Genomic DNA, 27,590 nt, shown 5'->3' with positions numbered 1-27,590 from the left:
CATCTAGCAGTCTTACAATAAGGCTTTAATTACAAGGGGTAAACCGATTTTGTTTGTATTTTTTTGGTGCCAATTTTCTTAATGTTTGGAGATCGATGATCGGCTGACTTTTACACATGAAGCTGATCTCATCTACCTCAGCAAAGGTCTAAAAATCAGTAACTGTCCTCTGATTTTCTGTGACAAACAGAAAATTGACTGACAGACCGCCCCACTAGAACATGTCTACACATTTACAGTTAACAATAGTTACCCCCCTGTTGCCAATTCAGCAACTTTCTTGCTGCATCGAGCAATTTTTCAGACAAAAAAAAATGGTATTGGCCAAAATTGGAATCAGGTCTTTTTGAAAGACTGGTAATCGTCGATCGGTCAGAAAACTGCAATTGAAACCCTGCAATTGGTGCAACCCTATGAATTATGCTAATATATTGAGAGCTTAGCTTAGCATAGTATGGTATGGATATTTTCTTCCTCTGCTTGTTCTTAGTTTTCATCAGTTCCTCTCCTTCCTTTCCTGTTCTCATCTTTTTGGTTGTTTTCTGTTTGCACTTCTCTCTTCTCTGCCTCTGGGGTTCTTGGTTTGTTCCTGAGACAAAAATATCAACCAAGGAGTTTCACTAATTAACCATCTCTAGCGTGTGTGTTTTGAGCTGACACGATTTTCTATTTTTTCCCAGGGTGACAATCAGAAAGAGTTTAGATTTCTTTTTTTTGTTGCATGTGTTCTATGCTGATTAATAAATAAGCCAAAATAAATAAGTGAATAATTGAATGTATGCATAATAAGAGAAAGAACACACATAGTGAATGAGTAATGAACCGCTAGTTAGGCATTTATTTATGAGCCACATTCTTGTATGATTTAGTTGACAACGTTTAGCTGTCAGTTTTCAACCTTCTCTTGTTTAATTGTGAAAAAGTCAGCCAAGATATCGGCATAAAACGACAATTAGAAATGTGCAGGTGGAAACAATTACAGCATTATTTGTAGCATGTGGAGAAAGATGTGTATCAGTTCTACAGTAATTTGTCATTTCAATTATTATTCAAAATGATGCAAAACTTAGACTTGTTTTCTTCACTTGTGGTATCTTGGACTTGATGCAAATCTCATTGGTTTTATTCACCCATTAATGGGCATCAATACTCGGCGCATTATCTGCACACACCAAGCAGCTATTTGCTGTGTGCAGATATATTGATGTTCTTATCGGAGTGCACAGCCTCTCTGTCTCCTGTGCCTTTGTTGTGCAGCTCTGCATGCACCAGCATGCAGCAGGATGTCTCTATCAGAGCTTTACTCCACCGGGAAAAAAGCAAAACTTCACAAATTCAATCCAAGTACAGTTTGTCTTGTTTTATTGGAGAAAAAGCTAGCGTTAGAAGTTATTTTTATCTTGGGTGTTGCTTTCAGTGTTCACTGTTTATTTTTCTACTTGGCTGCTTTCCTCAGATAATTTTTACTCCATTAAGTCTTTAATCACACTCATTTGGTTATTAAATGAAACCGAGAACACTGCAGCAGATTTTTACCCTAAAATTGTGAAGTAAGGCGAGTCGCTTCAAATACGATGTGAAACATTTTGCCATAGCCAAACTGTTAGCAAGTTATAATTAAGTCTCTCTGAAGATTTAATTATAAATAGCGCAGGATAATCTGTTATTTTTATTTTTCAAACTGCAAACAGACTTAGATTCACATGTCTCAACAAGTGAGAGTGTGTTTTTAAGGTAATGCTTGCATTTGTTATGAGCTTACTGAAAAAAAAATTAAAATTTGATCTGTCTTAATGTCTGTCAGTCATTAACTGCGTTGCATACGTACTTTGATTTTATACAACACATATATAATACATATACATTTTGTAGGAGAAAATGGTCAAAATTGGGAGAATATAAAAAGCTGGCTCAAAAGTAGCAAATTAATTTGATAATTCACAAATAGATTTACTTTACAATTAGAAAGAATGAGAGCTTTTGTAATATTTTTCATTGCCACATTTAAAGTTTTTGTTATATATACGACCCAAAGTTATTAGTGAGTTTGTGATTCAGAAGTGATTTTTTTTTTTTTTTTTTTTTAGCTTTCCTGTATTTTTTTTAAACATAAATAGTTTTCTTGAGAAGGATTTGGGCTGCAGACATTTGTTGTCGAGTTACTTTAAATTTGTGTATCTGCAGAATACAAATATACAGTAGGTTAAAAAAAACACTTAAATAAAAAAAATGGATCTTAACTGTTTGGGTTTTTTGTCATAGTTAAGTAAACATTAAGAAATGTATTGTTTTTTTTGCTGCTATCTTTATTTTATGAGGGCTTTTAACTTCACCATGGATCCTTGACTTTCATCATAATAGCTTTTCCTCCCGCTTCTGTTGGTCCATTTCTTTGTTTGTTGCATGTGCACAATTCTGTGCACTGCAGGAGATGAATGAACATAATTTCCATTCATTCTGCTACCACTTTATCACCACAGTTTGCACACACACACACACACACACACACACACACGCACACACACACACACACACACACACACACACACACACACACACACACACACACACACACACACACACACACACACACACACACACACACACACACACACACACATATTGTTCATACGTTCACATATGGCCTCAGGACTGCTCTTCATCACTAAAAGGAACAGAGTTTTAATTCAGAGGTAAGATTACCTTACACCTCTCTATATGTTGCTAAATCCACATCTGCATCTACTGGTTTATATTTATACATATGTAACCCTTCTATGTTCGTCTCAGGTCCAGTAGGTTGACTTCATGACAGACACGCTGAGATTCACTGTATTTATTCTAACAAAAGAGAAAATCAAGTTGGTGGTTAACATCAGTCCAGCAGCTTTTGTCCCTATACATTAAATAAAACACAATAAATAACCCTAAAACTACAGAGCAATAGTTCCCAATGAACAGTTGGCAGCAGTCAGCAGTTATAAAATTAAACGTAACTAAAATGGGCAACATTATTAATAATAATAATAATAATAATAATAATAATAATATTAATGGTTAAAAACATATAAAACATAGCAAGCTTACTCATAAAATTCTGTATATTATTAAATTGGTGTAAAATGTATGTTAAAATATAATATTTGTAAAGAAAACAGAGCTGATCCTAAGTTACAAACAGCAACAGAAAAAAGGGGGAGGAGTCGTCAGTTACTGGTTGCTATGGTAACCACCAACTGCCAAAAGCAGCCTAACAGAACTTAAAGCACCAATAAATGTCTTAAGAAACAACTTGTTGACTAAATAAAATACATTCAAAGAATAAATAAACGAATTTTGACAAATTTCACATCGAGTAATATTGTTAAAATAAAACCCTGTTACACATACATGTACAGTATATGTATTTATATATATAACATGTATGGTTAGCACCCACAAAAGTATGCTGAGTTATTATGAAATCACAGTGAGTGAAAGAGTTCTCGGTGTTCAAATACCTTCTTGTACAATTATTGAAAGAAATAACTCACTTAAACCAGTGAGTTAAACCAGACCTAGAAAGTTTTGAAGTGGTTTTCAGCATTTACCGATATTTTTAAATGAATATAGACAAAGGAAAATGAGAATGTGGAAAAGTATTTCATATTTCCAGATGTTATGCACTATCTCAGCAATTAGCCTGCCCATCAATATAAAGTCTGACATGGATTCACTGTGAATATAAGCATTTTAAATCTTAAAACTAACATTCACATATTTTTAAGATTGACGCGGTTCTACATTTGAACCGCGCCAGAGTTCACTTTAACCAAACCTAGACCGAGGTCCATCCATCCATCCATCCATCCATCCATCCATCCATCCATCCATCCATCCATCCATCCATCCATCCATTTTCTTCCGCTTTATCCAGGGTTGGGTCGCGGGGGTAGCAGCTTCAGAAGGGAGACCCAGACTTTCCTCTCCCCAGCCACTTGTTCCAGCTCCTCCGGGGGTATCCGAAGGCGTTCCCATCTATATATATGTAACGGGTATTGGATATACATATGAAATTCTTGCTAAAAGAATTTTTATAATGTTTTATAATTGCCCTGTGATTGGTGGGTTTTGGCGCCCCCTACTGGTAGCCTATAAATGCGAAGGGAAACCAAAAATTCCACACAGTCTGTTCAGCTCTCTGTTATGGTAAGCCATCAAATCTGGTACTCTTCTGAGTAATATTGGTGGTTATGTTCAGGGGCTAACTGGGAATTTTGTTACAGTACACAGAGCGACTAGTGGACCAGTACGGAAGCTCACTGCGCTGTTTGTGTTTTGTTGACCACCATTTCAGGTAATTATGTTGCATTAAATGTCAGTAATTTATGTTTGACAGTCTGTCAGTTTGTTTGTTAGTTGTTTCTATGACGACATGACGTGGCTAGCTTTATTTTCTGTGAACCACCAGAGGGTGCTGTTAAGTAATTTAATAATTCGTTTTGACTGCTGTCTGTATTTATTTTTCTAATTTATTTCATTTGTAAAAGAAAGACCAAATCGTATTAAATTAATTTTAGAGATGTATTATTATATGATCACATGTCACAAAAAAATTGTCAGAACTCACTGTAATAAGAATTGGTAAATTACACAGTCTGTTCGGCGCTTTGCTGTGTACACAGAGTGACTAGTGGACCAGTAGGGAAGCTCACTGCGCTGTTTGTGTTTTGTTGACCACCATTTCGGTAAATGGCATAAAATCCAACCAACTGGCCTCAGCGTGTGCATAACAGGACGGGTGTAGGAAGCTGTCACACCTATATATATACTGTATATACTGTATACCGTACATATATATATTAATCTATTCATCTAATCTATCTAGATCAGAGTTAGATTTTTTGGTCCACATCAGAGTCCGATTGCGCAATCAAAACGAACCCCAAACGAACCAAACTTTCTAGGCAAGCGAACTCTAGAGTTCGGTCAAAACAAAACAAACAATGCAGCCTACGACACAAATCAGCTCAATGCTGTAAAGACTTTAGAGTAAAGAAGCGTACCTATCACAAAACCTTTAGACACAATTGCAATGGTTATAAAGTCATCATATTATAATCATTATTGATTAAACATTATCTGTGCCATTAAAATGCCATTAAATGCCTCTGAAGACGCAGGCTTTTGTTGGTAGAAATATAACTTGTAAGCATTTCTCCTATTAAGGAACATCAACATGAAAACAGACAGAGATCATTTAATGAAGAATTTCCTCTGTAACGTGATGGTTACTCTGGAGTGGAGGATAATTGAGCTTATACAACCTCAGAGATTATGTGTGTGGGTGAGAGAGACTGAGAAGGTTTTCATTAGCATGCCAAAATTTCAGGTTTGGTGCCTCTAATTTGCCTTGAATAAATATATACAGTAACTATAAACAAATATTTGATTTAGGTTCCTTTATATGTTTATGTTGTGTATGATAAATTTGCACAATGATCAGATATAGTAAAAGTTGCTGATTTTAATTGATTCATACTTTTTCTGTAGAGTTGTAGAGCAAAGTGTAGTGTGTCTTGATGATATTCCAAAAGCCAAAGATACCCTTAGGTTAAGTATTAATTGGCAAAAGATGACAGGACTGCAGTGCTGAATGGGAGTAGCTGTACTGAAAACGGATGAGAGCAGAATTTCAAGTTCGAAACTAACATCTAGCAAGTAGTATTTAATTGCTGAAGGTTCTGAGGGCAACTCCTATAAACTCTGAACTTCACTTTTTTCCGTAGTTTTTACAGGAGGTGGGCCAAGTTGACCATTCTAGGAAGTGTATTTCCTTTCTCTTTAGCCAGTTGAGAGTTCCCTTGGCTTTATCTTCCTGAAGCATCCTCCTTTATTTGCTCTTCATCATCCTAGTAGATGGCACCTTTATCAAAGGTGATCTATTATGCGTCCTTGAACCGGTTAGGATAGGTCTGTAGGCTATACAAAGCATATTCAGTAAATTGTTTAAACAAAATCACTCTTATACAATGTGATTTTATTCGTAGTTCTGCCAAGTTTGAACTCCTTTCAGAATGAGCTGTTTTAGGTCATCTTGTCATCTTGTGGCCACCCACACCCGCTAATCAATGTTTACACTCACACATGAAAATGGCTGCAAACAAATGCGCAATTATACAACCATACATCTTTGAAAAGTAGAAGTGGAGCCTCCTGCACAACCAACTAGAATGCTGCAGCTGGTTTCTGAATGGTAAGACGACAACAAAACTTGTCTTTTCCAGCAGCCATTGTACCTAGTACATTCCTAGTACAATTTGATGCCACTTTTTTAAACTAACAAGTTTTAGTAGGACGCACAGATCTTCAATACTGTGTAAGTCAGTGAGAGGGCAAAGCCATTATCCAGTCACCCTTGACGTTTTTGCTCACACCTATTAAGTGGATTGATGTGAGTCATGTGATGATGTCCCTATTGAATGCCTTGGATCTGTGGATGTGCTAGTGGTAATTTGAGATCAAGCCACAAATTTTATGTGTGCGTCAAACCTTTAAAAATGCACATTTTAAGTGTACATTTGTGTCTTATGTAGCCTAAGTGAAGTTATAGCAACAATGAATGTTGGGACTAAACTACTCTGCTTGGCAAGGACATACCTAAAACAGGACGGTGGCCCAGGAGGACCATACATCAGGCTTTGTGTTTTCAGAATAAAAGATCCCAGACAGCTTTGTCATCACAAGTCACTGTAAAAAAAAGAAAAAAAAGAACAAACATTAAATAAGATGAAGAAAAGAAGAAAAGAAAAATCATACAATTAAAGGAAAAAATGCAATTTGGTCAATAATTTCAATACTTCAAAGGTTTTCGGTGTCCTTGGACGATCGTCTCCCTTTATTGCATAATGTTTTATGGATAATTAGAATACCTCAGGCAGTATCTTTTCATTTCTACAGCAGAGGAAATTGAAAGAAATGTTTCATGCATTTATTAAACAGAAGTAGTGACTCATTATAAATATTCAGCAGCATTGATTTGACTGCTGCTGTTTTCATCCACTGTTAAATAAGGGAGCTTTAGGTAAAACTTATGGATGCAGTAAATGTACGGAGGAAGAGACTTTAAGATGCGCTGGTTTCTCACTCAGAGGGCAAAGAGGAATCACTATTCTGCTGTGAAACACACTTTGATTCAGGCTACGGTAGAGCAGCCAAGCAGTAAAAAACAATTTCCCTCAAAGAGTGCCTTTGTGAAAACAGTGATCCACTCATTTTGTTATTATTAACCAAGTTCTTCTGTGTCTCTGCAAGACTGAGCGTTTCTGTCGGTTGTGCCATCAAGGTGGACATTTTGTTTGATTGATGTACCCTTCCAGTTTGGTTTCTACTACTCGTCTGGTTTATCAAACATTTACACCCGTCATGCAAACGGTTTTACATTTGCATGTCAGATAAACTCTAGATTGATATTCTGCAATCCTTTACTGTTTCTGTATGAAGCCATTTGTCCTTATTTTCTCAATTGTTTTGCTCTCTTCTTGTTTCTTTCTCTGTTGTTTTGTTGTTTCTGTGCCAAGAATCAGTCGTTGGATAAAAGGAGTGGGACGAGACGGTGTGGAAACAAACAGAAACCAGACTGAACTCTGAGGTCATGTCTGTATGAAGGCAGCAGTGACAGTGGATGTGCCGCCGCTGTGGGCTACGCTCAGCTTAGATTTGCATAAGAACGCAACTGGGTTTTCAGTAGTTTTGTTTATAACAAACAATAGAGTTAGGCATTTGTGCTCAAGCATTTTTTCTAAAGTGTTATGTGTTTGTGTTGAACCATCACATAGCTTCAATAAAATGCTAAATATTTTTTTGTTGTTAAAGGTGCATGAATACTTTTACACGACTGCTGTTAGTGTGAGTCCCCAGAATGAAGGGCACTTTTAATCTTTATAATGAGATGCTAAATTTAACATTTGCTAGACTCGACAGCTCAGTCGGGAATGTATTATTTTACTAAATATGCCCTGATGGGCAATGAGGAACAAATGGCCAGCGGTTTAAAAATGAACAGAGAAGATTTTACTGTTCAGAAAACTGGACAGGATTTTACAACACATGCACAACAGTTCTTATTAAGTCGTCTTATTAAGGTCTGAAGAAACCTAAAATCTATTCAGAAGGGGGAGTTTTTATTCCTCAAAATGAGTGTTTACATTACAAAGCTCACCACTTTTCTATTATTCATAATATATTTTGCAGTAATGTACAGCGTTATCACAGCCAGCATGTGAAAGCCATATATGGCACATTTAATCCATCCGTCTGCACGTTTGTGCTTGAATCGGGCGAGTACCTTTGTAGCCGATCAGCTAAAAATGTGCTGAGTTGACTCAGACACACATTTCTTTTCTTATTTTTCTAGGGTATGATGTGGAATCAGAATTTAAATAAGGGTATAGGAAGCGAGGACTTTCTCAAGTTTCATTACAAATAGCCTGGAGGTATGTACAGCAAATAAAAGCCTCCAGTTATGAGTGCAATGTGCATACACCTGTTCCACACAACAAAACACATTATTGCTCTTTTATACATATTTCAAAGCTCCTGCTGCCAGCAACATTTTTAGTGCTTTGTGCTCAATACGGTTATAAGGCTCACAGGGGCAAAATGGCCAGAAAAGTACTAATAACTTTCAGTTTTACTGCTGGTTGCTGGGAGACAGAAACCTATTTTTTTTTTTTTTTTCAAGCTGTAACTTGTGTGTAACAAATATGTCTGGTGTTAACATTACTGAGGAGGATGACCAACAGCTGCAAAAGAACAAAATCTTACCAAGTATTTTTGGTGTCGTTTCTAAAGCAAATGTTTTAGTCCACTAGAAACAAGACAAAACTAACTTACAAGTAGCTTTTCTGATATAGGAGCTTGTTGTAAGTAAATAATTCCTTATTATTGATTTAGAAAATAAGTACTAGTCCCACTGACAGGTTATTTCAGTAGAAAAAACATATTTCCAATGCTACAAGTGAAATGATCTGCCAGTGGATCTAGTACTTCTTAAGGAATTATTGACTAAAACAACTTCCTAGTTACTTGTAACTTTTTAGTTTTGTTTAATTTAAAATATGTGAAAAAGCCTTTCCTCTGCCTACATTCCCCAGAATACTCTGTGACTCTGGATCAGAGTTCAGTGCAATTATCAACATTTTATCAGATGTGTTGTGTTTAGCTGTTGATCAAACATCCATTGAGACACATATATTATTGGTTTATTTCCCAGCCATAATTTAACAGCAAAAAGAAAGTCATCCACAATGGCATTTATGGGGTAGCTGAGCAGAAATCTTATATTTACCAAAAGACATTTTTATGATGCCTCAAACCTTTAGAAACCCAGCAGATGGTCAGATTGTGTCTCCAAGGAGAGATTTCACATTTCTTTACTGCATGATGTTTCCAATGTTTCCTTAAATCTGTCAGGAGTCATTACTGAAAGCCTTTTCATTGCTGTTAGATTGAGTTATCTCTATTAAGTTTCCCTTATTGTCTTAAAACAGCCTCATTAAGCTCATATCAGAAAACATATTAACAACTAAATATCCATAACATGCATAAAGATACGTTTATATTCCCTTCTGCTGTATAAAGACATGCATGTAAGTTTCATTTGCACTGTTAAGTTGTTTTTTTAAGTGTATGTTTTATCTCTGTTGACTGATAGTCTGAAAACTGTTCAGGATTTACTTCTCCTCTCTCCCTTTGACTGCAGGAATGGTCTGTAGCCTCCTAACAGGATTAAGTGGAAACAGAAAATGGATGGACTTAATCGGTTTTAAAGGTTTAGAGCTTCAGAGAAACAATTCATGCATGAGTAAACATGTGCTTATGAAAGTTTAAAACCATACTGTGGCTAAATTTAAACACCAAGGTAAAGGGTGTTTGTTCGATGCATTTGGCCTTCTTAGACTAGAACAGAAAGAGTAGATAGTGGTTACACAGAGCAACATATTGAAATTTAAAGTTTTTCCTTCTGATTGGACACACTAAGGTGCTGTAACAGAATATTGTGCATTTAAACTTGATAAAATTAAAATTATTTTAGAGCTCTGATGGTTCGCTATTCAGCTGAATCCAACAACTGTAGAGCACTGATTAAGTGCTGTGGTGAAGGATTCTTTTTTTTTTTTTCTAATTCCCCAGAGTTAGATAAATTTTTCAAATCACCAATCAGCGCCTAATAATAAAAAAATCAAGAACTGCTCTTATTCATAATAGTTTCTACGTTTTAAACAGAGGAAAATTGAGTTTTTATTAAAATTGAGAATAGAACTCAGATATCCTGTGTTTTATATTTGACATGTTTTTGTTTAAAAAGAACAGTTAAGATTGGTTTTTGTATTCTTTAAACAACAAAACGGAGTTATTTTTTCCTGACTTATCGCTACACAAGTCGTGGAATGCTGCCCTTGGCGGTTGGTGGTTACCGTGGCAACCAGTGAGCGTCAGCTCCTCCCCTTTTTCTGTTGCTGCTGGGCCGAATGCTAGCGACCGACTTCATTTTCTGTCTGATCAGAATAAATACAGTGAACTTGTTGTGAAGTCAACCTACTGGACCTGAGACGAACAGGTCCAGTAGCTTACAAAAACCCCCTCAAAGTTCACTTGAGGCAGAAATTAAAGTGATTAAAGTTACCGCTCTGCATAATTAAGAAGGATTGATCAATATCTTTGAAAATATACTATTTGACTATTTGATATGATACTCATGTTCATTTTTGTTAGGTCGCGAATGTCTTTAGTTAGCTTATAAATAAAAAAGCAAACAAACCACCTCCTTAAAGCTGATCCACACTTTAACGGATGGCATCCATGCAGGCAAACTCAGTGAGAATATGATGTTTAGCCTTGTGTTTTTTATGTTTTTCTGCCTGTCTATGGAGAGATGAAAGTACTGTGATTAGGTCATGAATACTTTATCAAAGTACACACACATGCCCACACACACGCTCAGACACGCTGCCTTTGATTTGGTCTGATGGTCTTTGTAGTTTTTCCAGAGTGACAGTAATTGAACCAATTCCAGCTACCTTAAACTTCCAGTCACAAGTTTTATTTATTTTTTTAACTGGCTAGACAGGACAAAGCAAACCGACCCAACACATCATCAATATTGGATGACAAACCCTACTTTGGTTGTCGCTGTCCTCGAATCCCATCCGCTGCTATAGGCAATTTGTATGAGTAAAAATGTTTTCAAATTGTCTTCTACGTATATTTTACACCCTGCACTGAAATCCTGAATCTGATTGGATTCTAATATGAGTTGTTTGTGCAGCCATTTTAGTTTCTTTATTACTATTGAGGAAAACGTTAAGCATGTAATTAGGAGTCTAGCTTTTAATGTTTCATAAAAGGTTTGACTGTTTTGCCAAAAATGTAATTAAAAGACTTTTCTTCGAAAGTAGATTCATGCATTTATTTAAGTTACATGGCAAAAGTTTTGAAAGGATTTTTGATATTTTAACAGTGATGTGTAGACTTTAGAGAGCTGCTGTATAGTGCTAGACATTTTGTGGAGTCTATAAATGTCATTTTTAGTTTGTTTTTTTCTCTTTTTGCCTTCACGGGATTTGACATGTTTGATCTTATTCTCCACATCACTCGCCTGCTCTCCACACTCCACTCCGGCTCGCCTGCCTTTGTTCCTTTCACTCACGTTTTTAATGTCTCCAACTTTCATCCACAGCTAATCACCATGAATACTGTTTATGACAGGCTGAGCGATAACTAAGCGAACAAATGAATGGGTGCTGAGACTGACGCTGTCGAGAGCATTTTTGAAGAAAACCGTTAATGTGGTGAGAGGATTGCATTGGCGTCTTTTATTCAGATGCAGTAATGGAAAATTCTCCTCTGTAACTTTGTTATTGTCGGGTTGTCATCCATGCTAAGGACCCACTTTTACTTTCTGCAGAGGTTTTCTTATTTAATTATGTAGAGTTTAATTCAGTTGAGACGGATAGACTTCAGACTCTTTCCTCTTTGCTCTCGCCAACTCTGCACCAGATTCACCTCATGTGAACTCCTTCACATCTGCACAAGTCTCTCATTATTAACAGGCAGGTTATAAATAAACAGGTAAACTGTTAGTGGCTCTTAGTGCTTGAAGGAAATGGCCGTCACCATGGTTACTGATGGGCGATATGTTCGCCCATCTGTTCTGCGACATTAAGTATTGTTTGACCGCTCCAAAACAGAGGATATTTTGATGACTGCGTCAGTGCAATGTGGCATGGCATTTCACTAGAGCAAACCAGGTTCAGCTGTTCTGTGTAAAGGAAAAGAAATTCAGCAAAAATGATTTTCTATTTAGCTTTTTACTGCTATGGCTTGATCATAGCTGTTGTTAGAAATGGACAGTTTTCTGTTGTCCTTTAAGCATCTATAGAGAAATGTGAAATTTAAAGCAATGTTCACAAAACAGAAAAAGGTTCAATTAGTTTTTTTGACTTGATTTTCAGTCAGGTGCACAAGAGATTTATTATGGGTAGAAGGACACATTAGTTAATCACTAAAGTGTTGAACAACAGTCATAAATGTGTGGAAAATGTTCAGGATGATCTTGGACACACCTCAGCATTTGTTCAGGATGGTCTTGAACACACCTCAACATTTGTTCAGGATGATCTTGAACACACCTCAGCATTTGTTCAGGATGATCTTGAACACACCTCAACATTTGTTCAGGATGATCTTGAACACACCTCAACATTTGTTCAGGATGGTCTTGAACACGCCTCAGCATTTGTTCAGGATGATCTTGAACACACCTCAGCATTTGTTCAGGATGATCTTGAACACACCTCAACATTTGTTCAGGATGGTCTTGAACACACCTCAGCATTTGTTCAGGATGGTCTTGAACACAGCTCAGCATTTGTTCAGGATGGTCTTGAACACACCTCAGCATTTGTTCAGGATGGTCTTGAACACAGCTCAGCATTTGTTCAGGATGATCTTGAACACACCTCAACATTTGTTCAGGATGGTCTTGAACACACCTCAGCATTTGTTTAGTATGATCTTGAACACACCTCAGCATTTGTTCAGGATGATCTTGAACACACCTCAGCATTTGCTATGGACACAATGTGAAGAATTTTACAGTTTTTACAGGAAACAAAACGGTAAAAATAATAAAAAAAAACATCTTGGTTTAAAATCTCAAAAGCTATATAATTTTTAAGTGCAACTGTGTAATTTAAATATTGCCGTGCATCAATCAGCACATGACACAGTTTCACTGCGGAGAGATTTGCTGCTTAGGTCCAGTTAATGTTCGAGCCTCTTTGAATGCAGCATAACAAAACTAAAGAGAGATATTTAAGCTAGCTTTCTAGTAAGAAGTAGACATGATGTGGTAGAGAAAATGTGGGGTAGCTCATATTAAGTCAGTCATTTTTTAAGACTGTTGTATGCTGAGCAAATGTCAGCGAATAACAGAAATTATCTGTAAAGGTCCAACAACGACTACAGTGTAAATAACTATTAGTACTGCAACTAATGATTATTTTAGTAATTTAGTCATTCTATTGATTATTCTGACAAGTAATTGATTAATTGGATGAGAAATTGCCACATTCTACAGATTTAGAAATGCATTAAAAGAACAACATCTCAATTCTTGTTTAATCAAGAAAAATAAACATTTTATTGCATAAATCAATAATATATGATTCATTTGAACTGGGTGAAGCTAAAACTATGCTACTTGAGGACTTTAGGGTAAAACGTACAGACAAAAGTGTTTTATCTTAAATGTATGTTTTACAATTTTGGTTTAAGTACTGCCCCACATATGTCACAAAATGGCATTTGTTTGAGTTTGTGTACTCCAGGTAACAATTAATCAGTAACTTAATTAGTTGATGATTATTTCAACAATTTATTCATCACAGTTAATCTGATTAATTGTATCAGACCTAATAAACTTTTATGTAGTTAACTGTCTAAATTAAAACTAACAGAAAAATAACTCTATTATTACATTACATAAAGTTGTGTTTCATAGACTTTCACTTCTGCAAAACAAAACTAGCTCTTCTTAATACGACGGCTCAGTCTGTTTAATTCTTTAATTTCTTTGTTAAAGTGTGGAAACACTTCTAGTTCTTCTATTGATTTTATTTCCAGCTTAGATTTCGCCATTTAGGACTTTTTTCCAGCTGTATTTCTACTCTTTGTTTTTATGCTAATGATCCCAGCAGTCTTAAATTATTTTGTTTACTCCATGCAGACTGATAATTTGATTCTTCTAAAAGAGAGCTGCATGTTTTCCATCACCCGAGGACCTGTCTTTTAACGTTGTTGTTTAAGGAGAAAGCAGCTCCTCATTAGTCCAGTTGGAGTTGGGTAAGTTTAATTTGTTGCAGTGCTTTTCCAGTCGGAGCCTCTTTGGTTATTTCTTGGCAGTAAATGTTAGTGACTGAGCTTCAGCAGATCAAAACATTAAATAAAACCTTTTTTTGGTTAATCCTGATGCTGTAATGTAACACTTTATTTGATCTATTTATCTCCTTGCATTGTCTTCCCTTCTTTTTTTGACACAAATGATGAATACCTGAATGAAAACTGCATAACAGTGAAGTGTGTGTGGAAAGTGAAGGATTCAGTCAAACTTTGAATAAGTTGAGTGAAAACCTCTTGGCTCCCCCGGGGTTTGAGCAAACTTATGTTTGCTACAGCTGCAGATTTACATCAACTCATCGGATGACTTTTGGTTTTGATGTGAAAATGAGCCAGAGTGGAAAACATTTGTCGGTAGCTCACTGTAAATCCTAACCCTCCCACTGCATGTCTGCATTTTTCTCCTCATCTGTCAGCCTGAATGTTGAGTGAATATTAATGCAGCCAAAGTTTCAATGTTAAACCTGCTGAAAGACAGAAAGCATGAAAATAAATGATAGTGGGTTGATTTTTCCACTTATTTATTTTAAACTTTCTTTTTGTAACTTCATTTCATGTGTTGGGTTCTGCTGACTGTAAGAGTAAACTAGAAGTTTAATGTTATTATATACAGCCCATATAAACAACTGGTTTAAATGGTATAGTATATTTGATCTGCATAGAAACAGACCTGGGTTATAATAGTTTTGGGTTTTTCATTATAGTTTGTTTTATATTGTTGTCTAATTCACTTTCAATTAATTTTTAGCGTCTGTTTGCTAGTTTTTATTAGCTAAATCTTGTTTAGCTGTAGCTCAGTTTTTACCAATTATAGGAGTAGTTTTAGTTTTTCCATACTTTGGGTCACTTTTATGTGCAGAATTCAAGAAGGTCAAAGTATTGTGATTTTGTATACATAGATTGAGAATGACTTAGCAGAATAAACCATTTTCAAAAAATGTATTCAATAATTGTTGGACAACCAGCTGACTGGCGTTTTATCCCAACTTTTTATATCGTCATTTTGTGGACTAGTGTAAACGTCACCAGGAGAAATATGGAGTGCCATAAATGCCGCCGATCCAATCTGACGGAGCTTGAGCTGCTTTCCAAAGAAGAATAACTAAAAATGTCCGTTTGTGCTCATGGCTGTAACAACATTTAAATGTGTTTCTACAAAGAAGAGACTCAGGTAGCCTGAATTGTGTGTGTTCAGAAATAGATTTGTTATGTAAAACCAACAAAATGTTTCCACAGGAATCGAATTTCCAGACACAGCAGGCTCTGTTTTCCCCCAGACAATAAGAATCATCTTGAATTAGATAAGCTTAACCAGATGAAGCTAATGTAGTTTATTAGACTTTAATTAGATTTTCTGGCTGGATTTGTACTGGAATAATCTGCCATTCCTATAAAATGTTGCACACCCTTACACAAGTTTTTTTTTTCTGTTTTTCTTTTTGTAATGCCCTGGGTGAATAAGTTTAATTTTTTACCTCAAAGATGTTTTTATAGTTTTTATTATTTATTCTAATTTCTGGACTGTTTCCCCCTTTCACATGCAGAGTTGTTCAATTACTAAAATACCTTTGATTAGCATAGCTGATGAAAAATGTTGCTGTTATTCTTTGTTTTGCTTCTGAACGCTGCAAAAACAAGTATGTGGAGTCGTTTCTAGTGCAAATATCTAAGTGTGCTTGAAATAAGACAAAACTAACTTACAAGTAACTTTTCATCTAGAAATAAGAACTTGTTTTTAGTCAATAATTCCTTATTTTTTTACAAAAAAGATTATTTCACTTATAACCAGACGTTTTCCCCGTGTCACAAGTGAAGTAATCTGCCATTGGAACTTGTACTTTTTAGTCAATATTATTGACTTGTGTCTTGCTGTAAAGTTACTTGTAAGTTAGCTTTTTTTCTGAATCAAAGTGTGAGATATTTTCACTTGAAACCAGAACAAAAATAGTTTGTAAGATTTTGCATTTTGGAGAGAAAAGATTTTCTTCTGCTACTCAGAAATAACCTGAACACCTGCAAGTCGGCATGCCAGTTTCATCTATGTGAAAATAACAAATGATTAAAGTTATTTTGATCCCCTGAAGTAGCTGATGATCACTTTCTCTCCTTTGTTTTGTCTTTGATTTCTTCTTAAGGTGACGTGTAATTGTTTCACCATCAGTGACGGGGAGCTGCAGGAGGTCGGAGTGGGGCTTTATTCAAGGTAACACTCTTTTTTTTCTCTTGCATATGCAATAATATCAGGGTTTGAAGCCCACAGAACTGAAAAAATGTTTAATTAATTATAGCTCGCCTCGCCCAGTCTTGTAACTTTGACTAGATTAAAATGCCGCTTGGAGATGCAGTTTTTGCCCCATCAGTCCTTCACCGCGGCGCACGTTCAAAGCCCTCGCAGCGCTTCCCGCTCTGTCCTGACACGTCTTTGAAGTCAGAAGCAAAGGGAGGGAAAAGAAGACTTGATTTTTTTTTTTTTTTTTTTTTACCCCTTGTTAGGTGAAAACCTGGAGGAATATCATCACACAGTTTGGGCGACAGAAGCCAGCGTCTTTTGAGGGAAAATGAGATTTGACTGGAAGTGTTGTGTGAATGATGAAACGGTTGTTGTCTGGACTGTGAAAGTGAAAGATCCGTGCACAAACACACACAGCAAGCCGATACGCTCGGTAATCCCTTCTATTGCTTCCTGGGTGAACGGGGTGGGATTTGGCCTGTTGTTGTACATGCTGTTAGTGCTGCTACACACACACACACACACACACACACGCGCACACACACGCACACACACACCAGCGCGGTCACTGACGCCGCAGGTATCCCAGCCAGTTTATCTGGCCAGCGTTGAGATGTCAGATGGTCGCAGTGGCATCAGTGAAGCTCAGCCAAGCCGCGTGTCTGGGTGTGATTTGTGCTTCTACTCATCCATAAATGATGGACTCGTTTGCAGGATGCTCCCCTGTCTATTCGTATTTTAGGTTGCCTAGCAACCGCGGGTTTGCTAAAGAAAGTCGGGGGATTATTCTTCCACGGCTGCACCTCAGTTCAGCTCGTCTCTTTATTTCTGTATTCTGGCTATGTTGTACTTCAAAAACTACTTTTTCGCCTTTGGTTTACTGGTTTAATTTTACTCCCAGTATTGCTTCAGGGCCAGTTATCGCACTGAACATATAATCTAAAAGCTCTTGAGTTTTTATCGGGACTAAAGGTGCGTTTCCGTTGTAGGATGCTAAACATCTACAAAGCTTTTAAATATTAGCAGCATTTAGTTTCAATAATTTTCCACTTTATGCTCCTTGGCAGTTCATATTTCCTGCTAACTTGAAATTTCATAACATTAGTTTAGCATTTTCTTTCTTGAAAATTTGTTTAATCCCAGATACCATTGTTAATCATGACAAAGTTTCAATTAAATCAGTAAAATTCAACAACTTTAGTTGAACTTGAAGGAATTTCACCCTTTCAGTGGAGATAAAGTAGAGCTCTGTGATAAAATGACTTTACACACATTTTGTCAATAAATATAATTAGTGCAAACAGAACAAAGGAAACTACAACACAATTACTATAAAAAGTTTAAGAAACCATTAAATTAGCTAACAACAAAGTGGAATAAACAGAAATTGTGCAGTTTTAATATTTGGGTGTAAAAAGGTAATTTAAGAGCATAAATAGGAAGTAGGAAGAGATTTAATGGGAAACAGGACAAATTGACTTGGAGTCGCTTAGCATTTCGAATCATTATTCTCAAAAATAAAATAAAAGTAATTAAAAGATAAATCTAGAACATGCCACTTTATAACAAAAGTTTTTTTTTTATATAAATTCTGATTTTCTAGAACTTTTGAGGTTTTAACATATTTAAAATAGACATGGGCTATCTTGGTCCTGCAAGTGTTGCATGTGTCTTAACTCTGTTTAAATTTAAATAAACTTAAAATAAAGTTAAAGTGAGTCTGCTTTAACTTGTGAACTCACAAGTTAAACCCTGTGAATCCACTCTGCAGAAACCTGCTAATGATGCAGCCTTGAAGTCCTGAGCGTTGGAGCATGGGAACATCTAAAACCTTCAGGACAGTCTGACCTCAAGGGCTGGCGGTCTCCACTCCTGATATATATGATTGTATTTTAAATAACATTTTCCTGGCAAGTATCAGATGTATGGATTATATTCTCACTCTCCACCCCGCCACACAGCAACGTTTACTTTCACATACACCGTTTATGTGAGTCGTTAGTCAATTAATCTACTTAGCATGCTAATGAGCTGCTCCCCTTCAAGATAAAAGCGTCTTTCAGAGGGCTTGATGTCTAGTTGATATTCAACCTGCAACTTCTCCACTGTAGAGTAAAGCCAGGGGCGTTATTGATGGTTTTGCAAAGACTGAACACGCATTCTTAATCTCATGTACCCATTGTTTCACTGAACATGATGAACGATAGCTGCAGTGACGGAGGGGGGTTTAAAAGCACACAGACCCCTTCAGTGTTTTTTCCCAGCCATGTGTGCAGCGATATTAAACGTCTTTTTTCGCGTTGTGCTGGGGGCTTCTTAATAAGAGTTAAATTCTCGTCAAGCTGCAGGCAATATGCTCCTCAGGTACAGACGTACAGCTGAGTAAATATCCATTCCCAGACCTTTATTTGGGGTTTATAGTTAGGGTGTTGACACCTTCTGTTGATTGAGGTGCTGCATAATGCTACCATTATATACTGTGTTGTTTTATTTGAATAAATTCAGGTTAAACGTATGCTTGATTCAAGCCTTTTTGTGCAGCAACTTTAGGAAATATTCTGCTCCGACATGCCAGAATCAAAAGGTTGAGTTTCCTCTTCTAAAAATAATTAATGTGTGCTGAAACATTGATAAATCTAAACGTTGCAGCAGAGTATCTGTTAATGGCTGGATTGGAGACACTACTGTACTTTGTGATAATATAAAATCAAAAATGTTTTCATGTATGCGTTTGCATGATCAAAATGATCAAAAACCTCTCTCTTAGTACTTTATAGTTAAGGAACTATAGATATATAAATATTTGTTCTACCTAAAACTTTAATGTGTCTATTGTGGCATTAAATAGGCTTTATAAAGTTAAGGTTTTCTTTCTATATTTCGTTCTACCAGTGTAAATAGGAAAATCAAGTCAAGTAAAATTTATTTCGTATTTTAGCAACAAGGCAGTTCAGAGTGCTTCAAACCATAAAACACAGCACAACACAGTAGCCAATAATGAAACGAGCAATTAAAAAATGTGTGATAATCTATTGACCCTGAGCACGTGACGTCACTCTCTTCGAAACTCCGCCGTGATGGACGTCAAAACAACCAATGCGCTCCTGTAAAGCCTATCAAAAATCTCACACCTGACAGCCAATATCGCTTTTATTAAGTTGACTTCGCAGTAATAAATGGTCATATGATGCTGTGGGGTCGGCTGCACAAACAGACAAGGATAGAAAAAAAACTTGTCATTTTTATTGCGTGACTTTTAACGAGGAAAGGTATGGAGGTGACGAATAAGCAGCCGTTCACTGTCAGCCCTCGGTCTAACGAGTGTATGTAAACATCTGACCAGAACTGCGTCCCTTTTAAGTCAACATGAATAAATGAAGTATTTTTTTCTCTCTATAGGATATCTTTGAAAAAAAATCTCTTGATTTTAGTCGCCAATCAACTGAGTCTATGTAAAATTGGTGCTTTAGTCATTGTATTTTTAGACTGAAGTCTGTCAGTTAAATGGTTTAAAATCTTATGACAAGATATTATGAACTGCAGTTGTGAATGTACATTGACAGAAAATGTAAAATTTCCTAGTTAAACACAAATGATTTATTTTTTCTGACCCTTCCTTCTGCTCCTCTTTCCCCCGATTTTCTCCTCTTTTTCTCTACTCCTTATTGGTCTTTTGTGATCTTCTTCCTGTTTTACATGCTCCTCTTGTTCTGCTGTCCTCTTTTCTTCTACTTCTACTTCTTCTTCTCGTCTGTCTCAGTTTATCCCTGTTGAATCATGACTGTCGGCCAAACTGTGTGATGGTGTTTGAGGGTGAGCGGCTGCAGCTCCGAGCCGTCCAGGATATTTGCCCTGAAGACGAGGTAAGACGAAGAAAATTCAAGCTCTATTTTTACACCATTAACAACGTTTAACATGATTCTTCTTTTATGTTTTCTCACTATAGCAACATTTATTATATTATAAATGTTGTAGTAATAGTATAATTACTGTTATACTAAAAAATATCAGTAGAAGCATAATAAACTTTGTTATTAATCTTAGTGAAACATCTCTGTAGCACAAGCAGGATGACAGCGTCTGACACGGCTGTGTTTCTCCATTTTTTTCCCATCATCCCTTGTGACTGTGTAATGAGATGCATTGTGACTAAATATAATGAGATTCATCCCTGCCATCTGGACTTAGACTCTCACACATCCATACACATAGTGCCACAGCAAAAATTTCATCCATGCACAGCTTCACTCAAATTCATCTGTTTTTTTTTTTTTTTAAATCCGTCTTCACAGAATCACACTTAATTTTGCTCTGCATTATCACAAAATGTTCAAAAGTGCTATGAAAGCAGACACTTTCGCTTTCACATTCAAAAAGTGTGACTTTGAGTGTCATGTTCTCTCCTGTGCCTAGTTAACGATAAGTTATATTGAGACTTTGTCCCTGACTGAAGAGCGGCAGACGCAGCTGCAGGAGCAGTACCACTTCGTCTGCCACTGCCAGAGATGCAGCTCAAAAAAAGAGGTGAGGACCAACAGAAACCTTTAAAACTACTGGAAACTTCTTACTATTTTCATACTCAGTCAAAATAAATTTTATGTTATTGCATCAACACAAACTGACAAAACATAAAAACAAAAAATACTCTATTATTAAAATGAGATCAGAGAAAGCAGTGATTCGTTTGTGTGGCTGAATCAATATAGAAATGTTTTGCGGAGATTTTTTTTTTTTTTTGCTTCTTTTTTATTCTATAGTTATTCTGCAAAAATTCTGGAAATAATCAAGGCTAAAACAAAGATTTTTTTTAGAACTGCCTTTCATTAAAAATAATGATATTCTAGTTATTATATAGTCTCTATTCCAACTTACTAATTTCCTTTATTTTATCCACAGCAAATTGCCTTGTAGATAAAATGTGCTATAAAAATAAACTTGCTTCGATTCAAGACCTGCTAAAAGCAGAAACCACTGAAGATTGTTTCATATTGTTTTGTGTGGCAAATGTATTTTAGAGATTTAAAACCCATAAATATTACATTACAAAACGTAAATAAATGATAACTGACCTTCCTATTGTTTTGTTTAGCTGAAAAGTAACAACCTTCGCAGTCAAAACAGGAAGTTGGATCCACATATGGATTTGCAGTGTCTAATGCACATTCGTCATAATTAGGACATTGACTGTTTTAAAAAGAGCCTTTTGATGGGAATGTCAGACATATGTGCAGCTTTTAACTGGTAACAGAGGAAAAGGATGCTGCAAAAATCAACAATGTGAAAGAAAACACTATCTTTTGTCCTGTTGATGTAGCTTTGTGTCAACATGCCTCATGGGTCCTTCCTACCTAATGGAGGAAAACATGGAGAAATGGTTACAATGCGTTTGTCAGCATAGTGTGGATTTATGGCGCATCTCGAGCCTAAAACTGGAATCAATAGTGGAATCAGCAGGGGGCGCTGTGTCGGTCAGGAGACAGGATAGATGCTGATTGGTTCTTGTAGATTCACAACATTCTTTAATGCTCCAACAAAACTCAGCAGCACAACATTTTGGCATTTTTCTAGCAAAGTAAACAAGATATAAAACATAAAAATACGTTTTTCCGAATGCCAATGAAAACAATCGTAATGCCTTCAACATGTAAGACTGTGCAGACAAAGTAGGTTTTGTCCTCCCACAAGATCATTTTTAAATATGAGAAGATTCAAAATGCATTTATTTTGTTTCTCTTTTAAATTACCACAAATGATAATAATATTGCTGTGGACAATAAATTGGTAACAATTTATAGACATGTGATCAATATGAATGGATATTTTGTCTGAAATAATTTTAGCTGCTCATCCTCTCACAGCTTAAACAAGGACAGTGGAATCAACTAACTCACTCACTCTCTGGTTACCTAGCAACTCACTCATTCTTTGGTTACATAAAACAAAACAGAGGAGTGGAGTGAAAACAGTGGATGAAATAGGAAGGGTAAGTTTGGTTTTAGATATTTAAAATAAAATTAAAAAAATAATTAATAATTATCGATATCGACCGATATAAAACGCTTTTATCAGGATAGGTTTTTCAGCCACATCGTCCGGTCCCCATTGTCTTTTTTTTCAGCTGATGATATATTGATTAAATGGATGAACTAAATGTTTTCAGAAGTTAAAACACACCCCTGTGTGTTCCTCCACCCTCTTTCTCCTGCCATCACACACATTTACGCTGCTGCTCAGACAGCGTATCGGTGCACAACGTGTCTCGGTGTACCCTCTCCTGTCCCCTTCTCTTCTTCCCTCCTTCACTCCGACATGCTTTCTTATCTCCTGCTGTCCTCCTCCTCTTCTCTGTCACTCTGTCACGCTCCACCTCTCTACACCCTCCCTCTGTCTGCCTGGCCACCTACTGAAAAATGAGAAAATTATCTTGTCTTTCAGCTGCACTTTTCTTTTCCATCCATCTATGCCCGTTCCGTCTTCCTGCCCTTATTTTGCAGCGTTTCCGTCCAACTCTGTTTACTTTCTCCCACTCTTTTTCTCTTTTTTGTTTCTACCTTCACTTTTGCCTTTGATGTCTCTATTCTATGATTTAAATGACGCTTCCCCTACACACAGAAGTGCTGTGCTTCTTTATTCTTGTGTGTGTGAGTCGTTTTGCCACAATGGCTTTGTTTTATTCAACTAACCCTTTGTTGTAGTGCAACACAGACACTGTTGCTTTAATCTGACGACCGGCTGCACAGTTGTGACCTGAAGTTATCATGGCAACATAGTCGACATGAAGGCAGAGGAGTGCTTTTGTAAGAACATATTACAATAAAAATTACATTGTTTTGAAAGGATTTAACTGATGTGACAGTAGAATTTAGTAAAATATTTGGCATGAAGTTAAGTTTTGAATTTGTTATTTGAAGTGCTTTGAATACATCTTGAACTTTGCCGCAATTTGTTTCATTGCAACCACAACATTTGATGTACATTTTTATTTATCCCTCTTTAACCAGAGGATTTGGATAATTAATGTTTGCAGCTATCAGCTTGGAAGAAATTTCAATTTCTTGTTTTGCGAAGTTGATGGAAACTTTCCTGAAGAGACCTCAAAATATGGATAAGCAAAGTATTGACTCTGTGGGACCAAAAAACAAATGAATGTAATGTAAATCTAAAAATGTATGTGTCTTTTCCTTCCACTTTACAACCATGTGGTTCTTTCTGTCGTTTTATCACATAAAATCCCAATAAAATACACTGAAGTTAGTGTATCGTGGGAAAATGGGAAAAAGTAAACAGTATGAATATTTTTCCTAAGCACTCCATGATTATTAGCCACAGAACAACATACAACTTAAACTGGTCCAATTTTTTTAACTTTTTTTTTCTGTGGTGGTTAGTGAGTTTGCAGCGACCTATAAGATCGTTCCAGACCAAGATCTCTGGTTAGTTTTTATATTGTTTTACTTTGATTCAGGAGGGATTCATGCTGTCGGGGGAAGAAGAAAAGTGGCAGCAGCTGAAGGTGGCGCTACCGAGACTGGAAGGACTGAAAACCGAGTCCAGTATCCTTTCCCTCCATTTTCCAGCACAGAAACGCCGGATTCCCAGTAACTGTTACCGAGTCTTGATGATTATTCTTTGCAGACATCTGCTGACTTTACAATAGCTACAATGTTTTGTCATGTTAGCATTTTACATCCTGGTTTCTTAGAAACATTTTGTAGTTAATATGAAAACTTAACATGACTAACTCGCCGCAATCATCAATCATATTCAAATGTTTGTTGGGGTGTAAATATTTATATATCTTAAAAAAATTTAAATAATTGCCAATTAAATGTGTGACTTTTCTTTTGTATCCATAAATCAACACATAAGGGATGCAGACATATTTACATAAAATGACATCTGTACATTTATGTGGCCATTTTCAGAAGTACTTTAGACTTCCTTCGAGGATTGTTGTTCCTTTTCCTTAATTCTTGTCCCTGTAGATTGGCCGGCGTTGTTGGAGAGCTGCAGTAATCTCCTGTCAGCTGCTGGAGCTGAACTTCCTGATGAAAATCTGTACAAGCTGAGGGTCACAGACATGGCTTTAGATGCTGCTGTTCAGCTGGGGCAGTGGGAGGAGGCTCTGAGATACGGCATGAAGACGCTTCCAGCTTACAGGTGAGTTTTAATTCTCTAGAATTAAAACTAAAGAATGAGTTTTAATTCTTTAGAAAATCTCTGTTACATAAAGCATGTTTTAATCCAATTATTATATGTTAAGGTTTTAAGAGAGAAAATCATGTTTGGCCTCGTAATCTATGTACTATAACCTCAGAGTTTAAATAATCATTTTACAGATTTCTGACGATTTTGTTTATTGGGTTTAATCTTATAATATGCTGACTGTGACTCTTACAGTGATTTATAATGATCATTTAGGGCTGGTGCTGGAGGCATTAAATATAAAACAGTTTGCATTGTATCATGAATGCAAATCATTAGAGTTCACGGTAGTGAAGGTCTGGCGCGCTAATGAACATTTTTATTTAATAAACTACTCAGGAACATGGCAGTAGCAGCTGTAAATACAGTATATTTTATTCACAGCAGCAGTCAACTAGCTGAATTAGACCATAAATAACTTCAGCTCTACAAATTAGTCTTCTAGCTTCTAAGTATTTTGTGTCATATTTCTAAATTGTCTGGCATCTGGCTTTCATTTTTATCCCGGTGGTAGGAAAAAAGCAATAATAGGAAAAGCTGCCAGGGTCTCCATCCAACATCTGTAACACCTCACATGGGTTTATACACTAAATTGAACTATAAGTAATTCTGTATGTTTTCACACTGCTCTGGTCAGAGACAGAGATCATAAAGTACAGTAACAATACAACGGAGAGATGATGATGGAGCGGTGCCATGCCTCATATGTAATAAACGTCAGCTGCAAATGATGGCTGCAAAGAAATTATGTCTCGATTTGTTCAGTGCCCTTAACCTGACTTGTCCACCTTCTTCCATGGATCATTGGATTCTGTCACAGGTGGGAAATATAAAAAGGTAGGAGAGAATGTAGAAACTGAGAAATGAGATGAGGGATATGTATTTCTAAACGTAAAAATGTCAATATCACAGAAAATATTTCATTGAATTAACTTTTTTTTTGATGAACGTCTTTTTACTGGAAGTTAAAAATCATGTAGGTATTTAAATATGTGGACATCCTAGATGTACCTGAGGTGAATTATTGTCTGATTTGATATGTACAACCCTCACACACCTCTGCATCCTGGTTTCTGCAGTGCAGTATGTTCTCTCTCAGCCTTCCACCTCTTATGCACTTTCCTTTGTGTGTGTGAGACTAATTGATCTTGTGTGAAGGGCAGAGCTCCAGTGGCACAGCCGTGCTCTCGCTCACACCAGCAACAACGAACCACAGGAGAGAAACCACAACACAGCTTATAAATAAATAAGCAGACTCTGAGCTGCAGAAGGAAAGAGTGGCGGTGGTGAGAAGAAAGGGGATCTGGGTAATTTAAAAAACATGGCTTTCTTCTTGCTGCTCCTCCCTAAAGGCCACATTTGTGGAGTCTATGACTAACAGCTGTCCTGTTATCAGATTTAACCACCTGAGCTGAAGATGTCTGCAGCTCCTCCAGAGTTGATGTGGGCATAATCAGATGAGGGAGTGAACAGAGCTTTTATCTTGTAACCTAACTCTGCTTCAAAGGGGACCTATTATGCGAAATTAATCATTTGCACTGTTTTTGTACTTTCATTTGGTTCTTAGCTGCTTCTAAAATCAGGCAAAGCGCTTTAAGAAACCCACCCAGCTGTTTTTTAGCAATAAGTTCCTGTTTTTGGTGTTTGGAAAATGAGCCACTTCATAAACCTCCGGTATGTAAAGTCACAAATCAGCAGGCAGTGACCCTCAATTAGCAAAGCCCAGCTCGTTACCTAGCAACGCCAGCAAAGCCGAGCCCTTGCGACCCAGTTGGAGCTCCAGCATGTTTGGTCAGCTGGTTTCACCGCTGTATGCACTGTACAATGGCTGCTGGAAAAGACAAGTGATGTGTTAATGACTTCCAGAGTTTTTTAGCACATAAATATGCTGAAGCAAGTCTTCGCATATTAATGAAAGGTTATTTTGGAAATATTTTTTTGTGTCTGTCAACATGGCAAAAACACAAAATCTTACCAAGCATTTTCTGTGTCCAGTTTCTAGTGGAAATATCTTAGTCCACTTGAAATATGACAAAAATTACAAGTAATTTTTTAGAATGGTATAAGCTTGTCTTTTGTCAGTCCTTAATATTGATGAAAACATTCTAGTTCTAAGTGAAATACTTTGCCAGTGAAACAAGACATTTTTTCCCATTTTATAAATGTGAAATAATCCGACAATGTAACTTTTTCATCAACATTAAGTAATTATTGACTTAAAACAAGCTCCCATTTATTGCTGAAAAGTTACCTGGAGGTTAGTTTTGTCTCATTTCAAGTGCACTAAGACATTTACACTAGAAACTTTAAATATCAAAAATAGTAAGATTTTGTGTTCTTGCATTGTATAATCTTAGACTTCAAGGATGATTATTTCTTCAACAATTAACTATTTTCCTTACATCAAAATAATGCAAATCCAGATGAGTTTTATTTAAAACGTAATATGTGTAGCTGAACAATAACTGCTGCAGTTTGTTTCAAAAACCTGCTTCTTTTTCCTATTAAGAGATCTGTGATATTTAAATGCACAGCCTGAATTTGTTCTGCAGAGCAAAATAAACTTGATATTAAAGATCTGAACCGATTCCCAAGAGAAGACATTACCTGAAAGGTTTACTGTACAAATTACAAACCAATCCACTAAGCAGTGAGGGGCTTTTAAAGCTTAAGGGAAATGTCAAAAAACAATGTTTTTCCTTCAAATGTTAAAGGT

The 27,590-nt window shown here is 36.4% G+C and overlaps 1 protein-coding gene across 1 annotated transcript in view; it reads left to right on the top strand.

The window, feature by feature from the left end:
• smyd3 (SET and MYND domain containing 3) overlaps nt 1-27,590 on the top strand; it is a 76,240-nt gene that overhangs the window by 43,680 nt on the left and 4,970 nt on the right. Inside the window, exons 6-10 of the mRNA XM_005796222.3 lie at nt 16,575-16,642; nt 20,430-20,532; nt 21,083-21,193; nt 24,135-24,222; nt 24,655-24,829. Coding sequence (XP_005796279.2) covers nt 16,575-16,642; nt 20,430-20,532; nt 21,083-21,193; nt 24,135-24,222; nt 24,655-24,829 — 545 coding nt within the window. The remainder of the gene's footprint in view (nt 1-16,574; nt 16,643-20,429; nt 20,533-21,082; nt 21,194-24,134; nt 24,223-24,654; nt 24,830-27,590) is intronic.

The sequence above is a fragment of the Xiphophorus maculatus genome, chromosome 4, assembly GCF_002775205.1.
Source record: "Xiphophorus maculatus strain JP 163 A chromosome 4, X_maculatus-5.0-male, whole genome shotgun sequence".
Lineage (NCBI taxonomy): Eukaryota > Metazoa > Chordata > Actinopteri > Cyprinodontiformes > Poeciliidae > Xiphophorus > Xiphophorus maculatus.
This window is presented reverse-complemented; position numbering and strand designations above follow the sequence as displayed.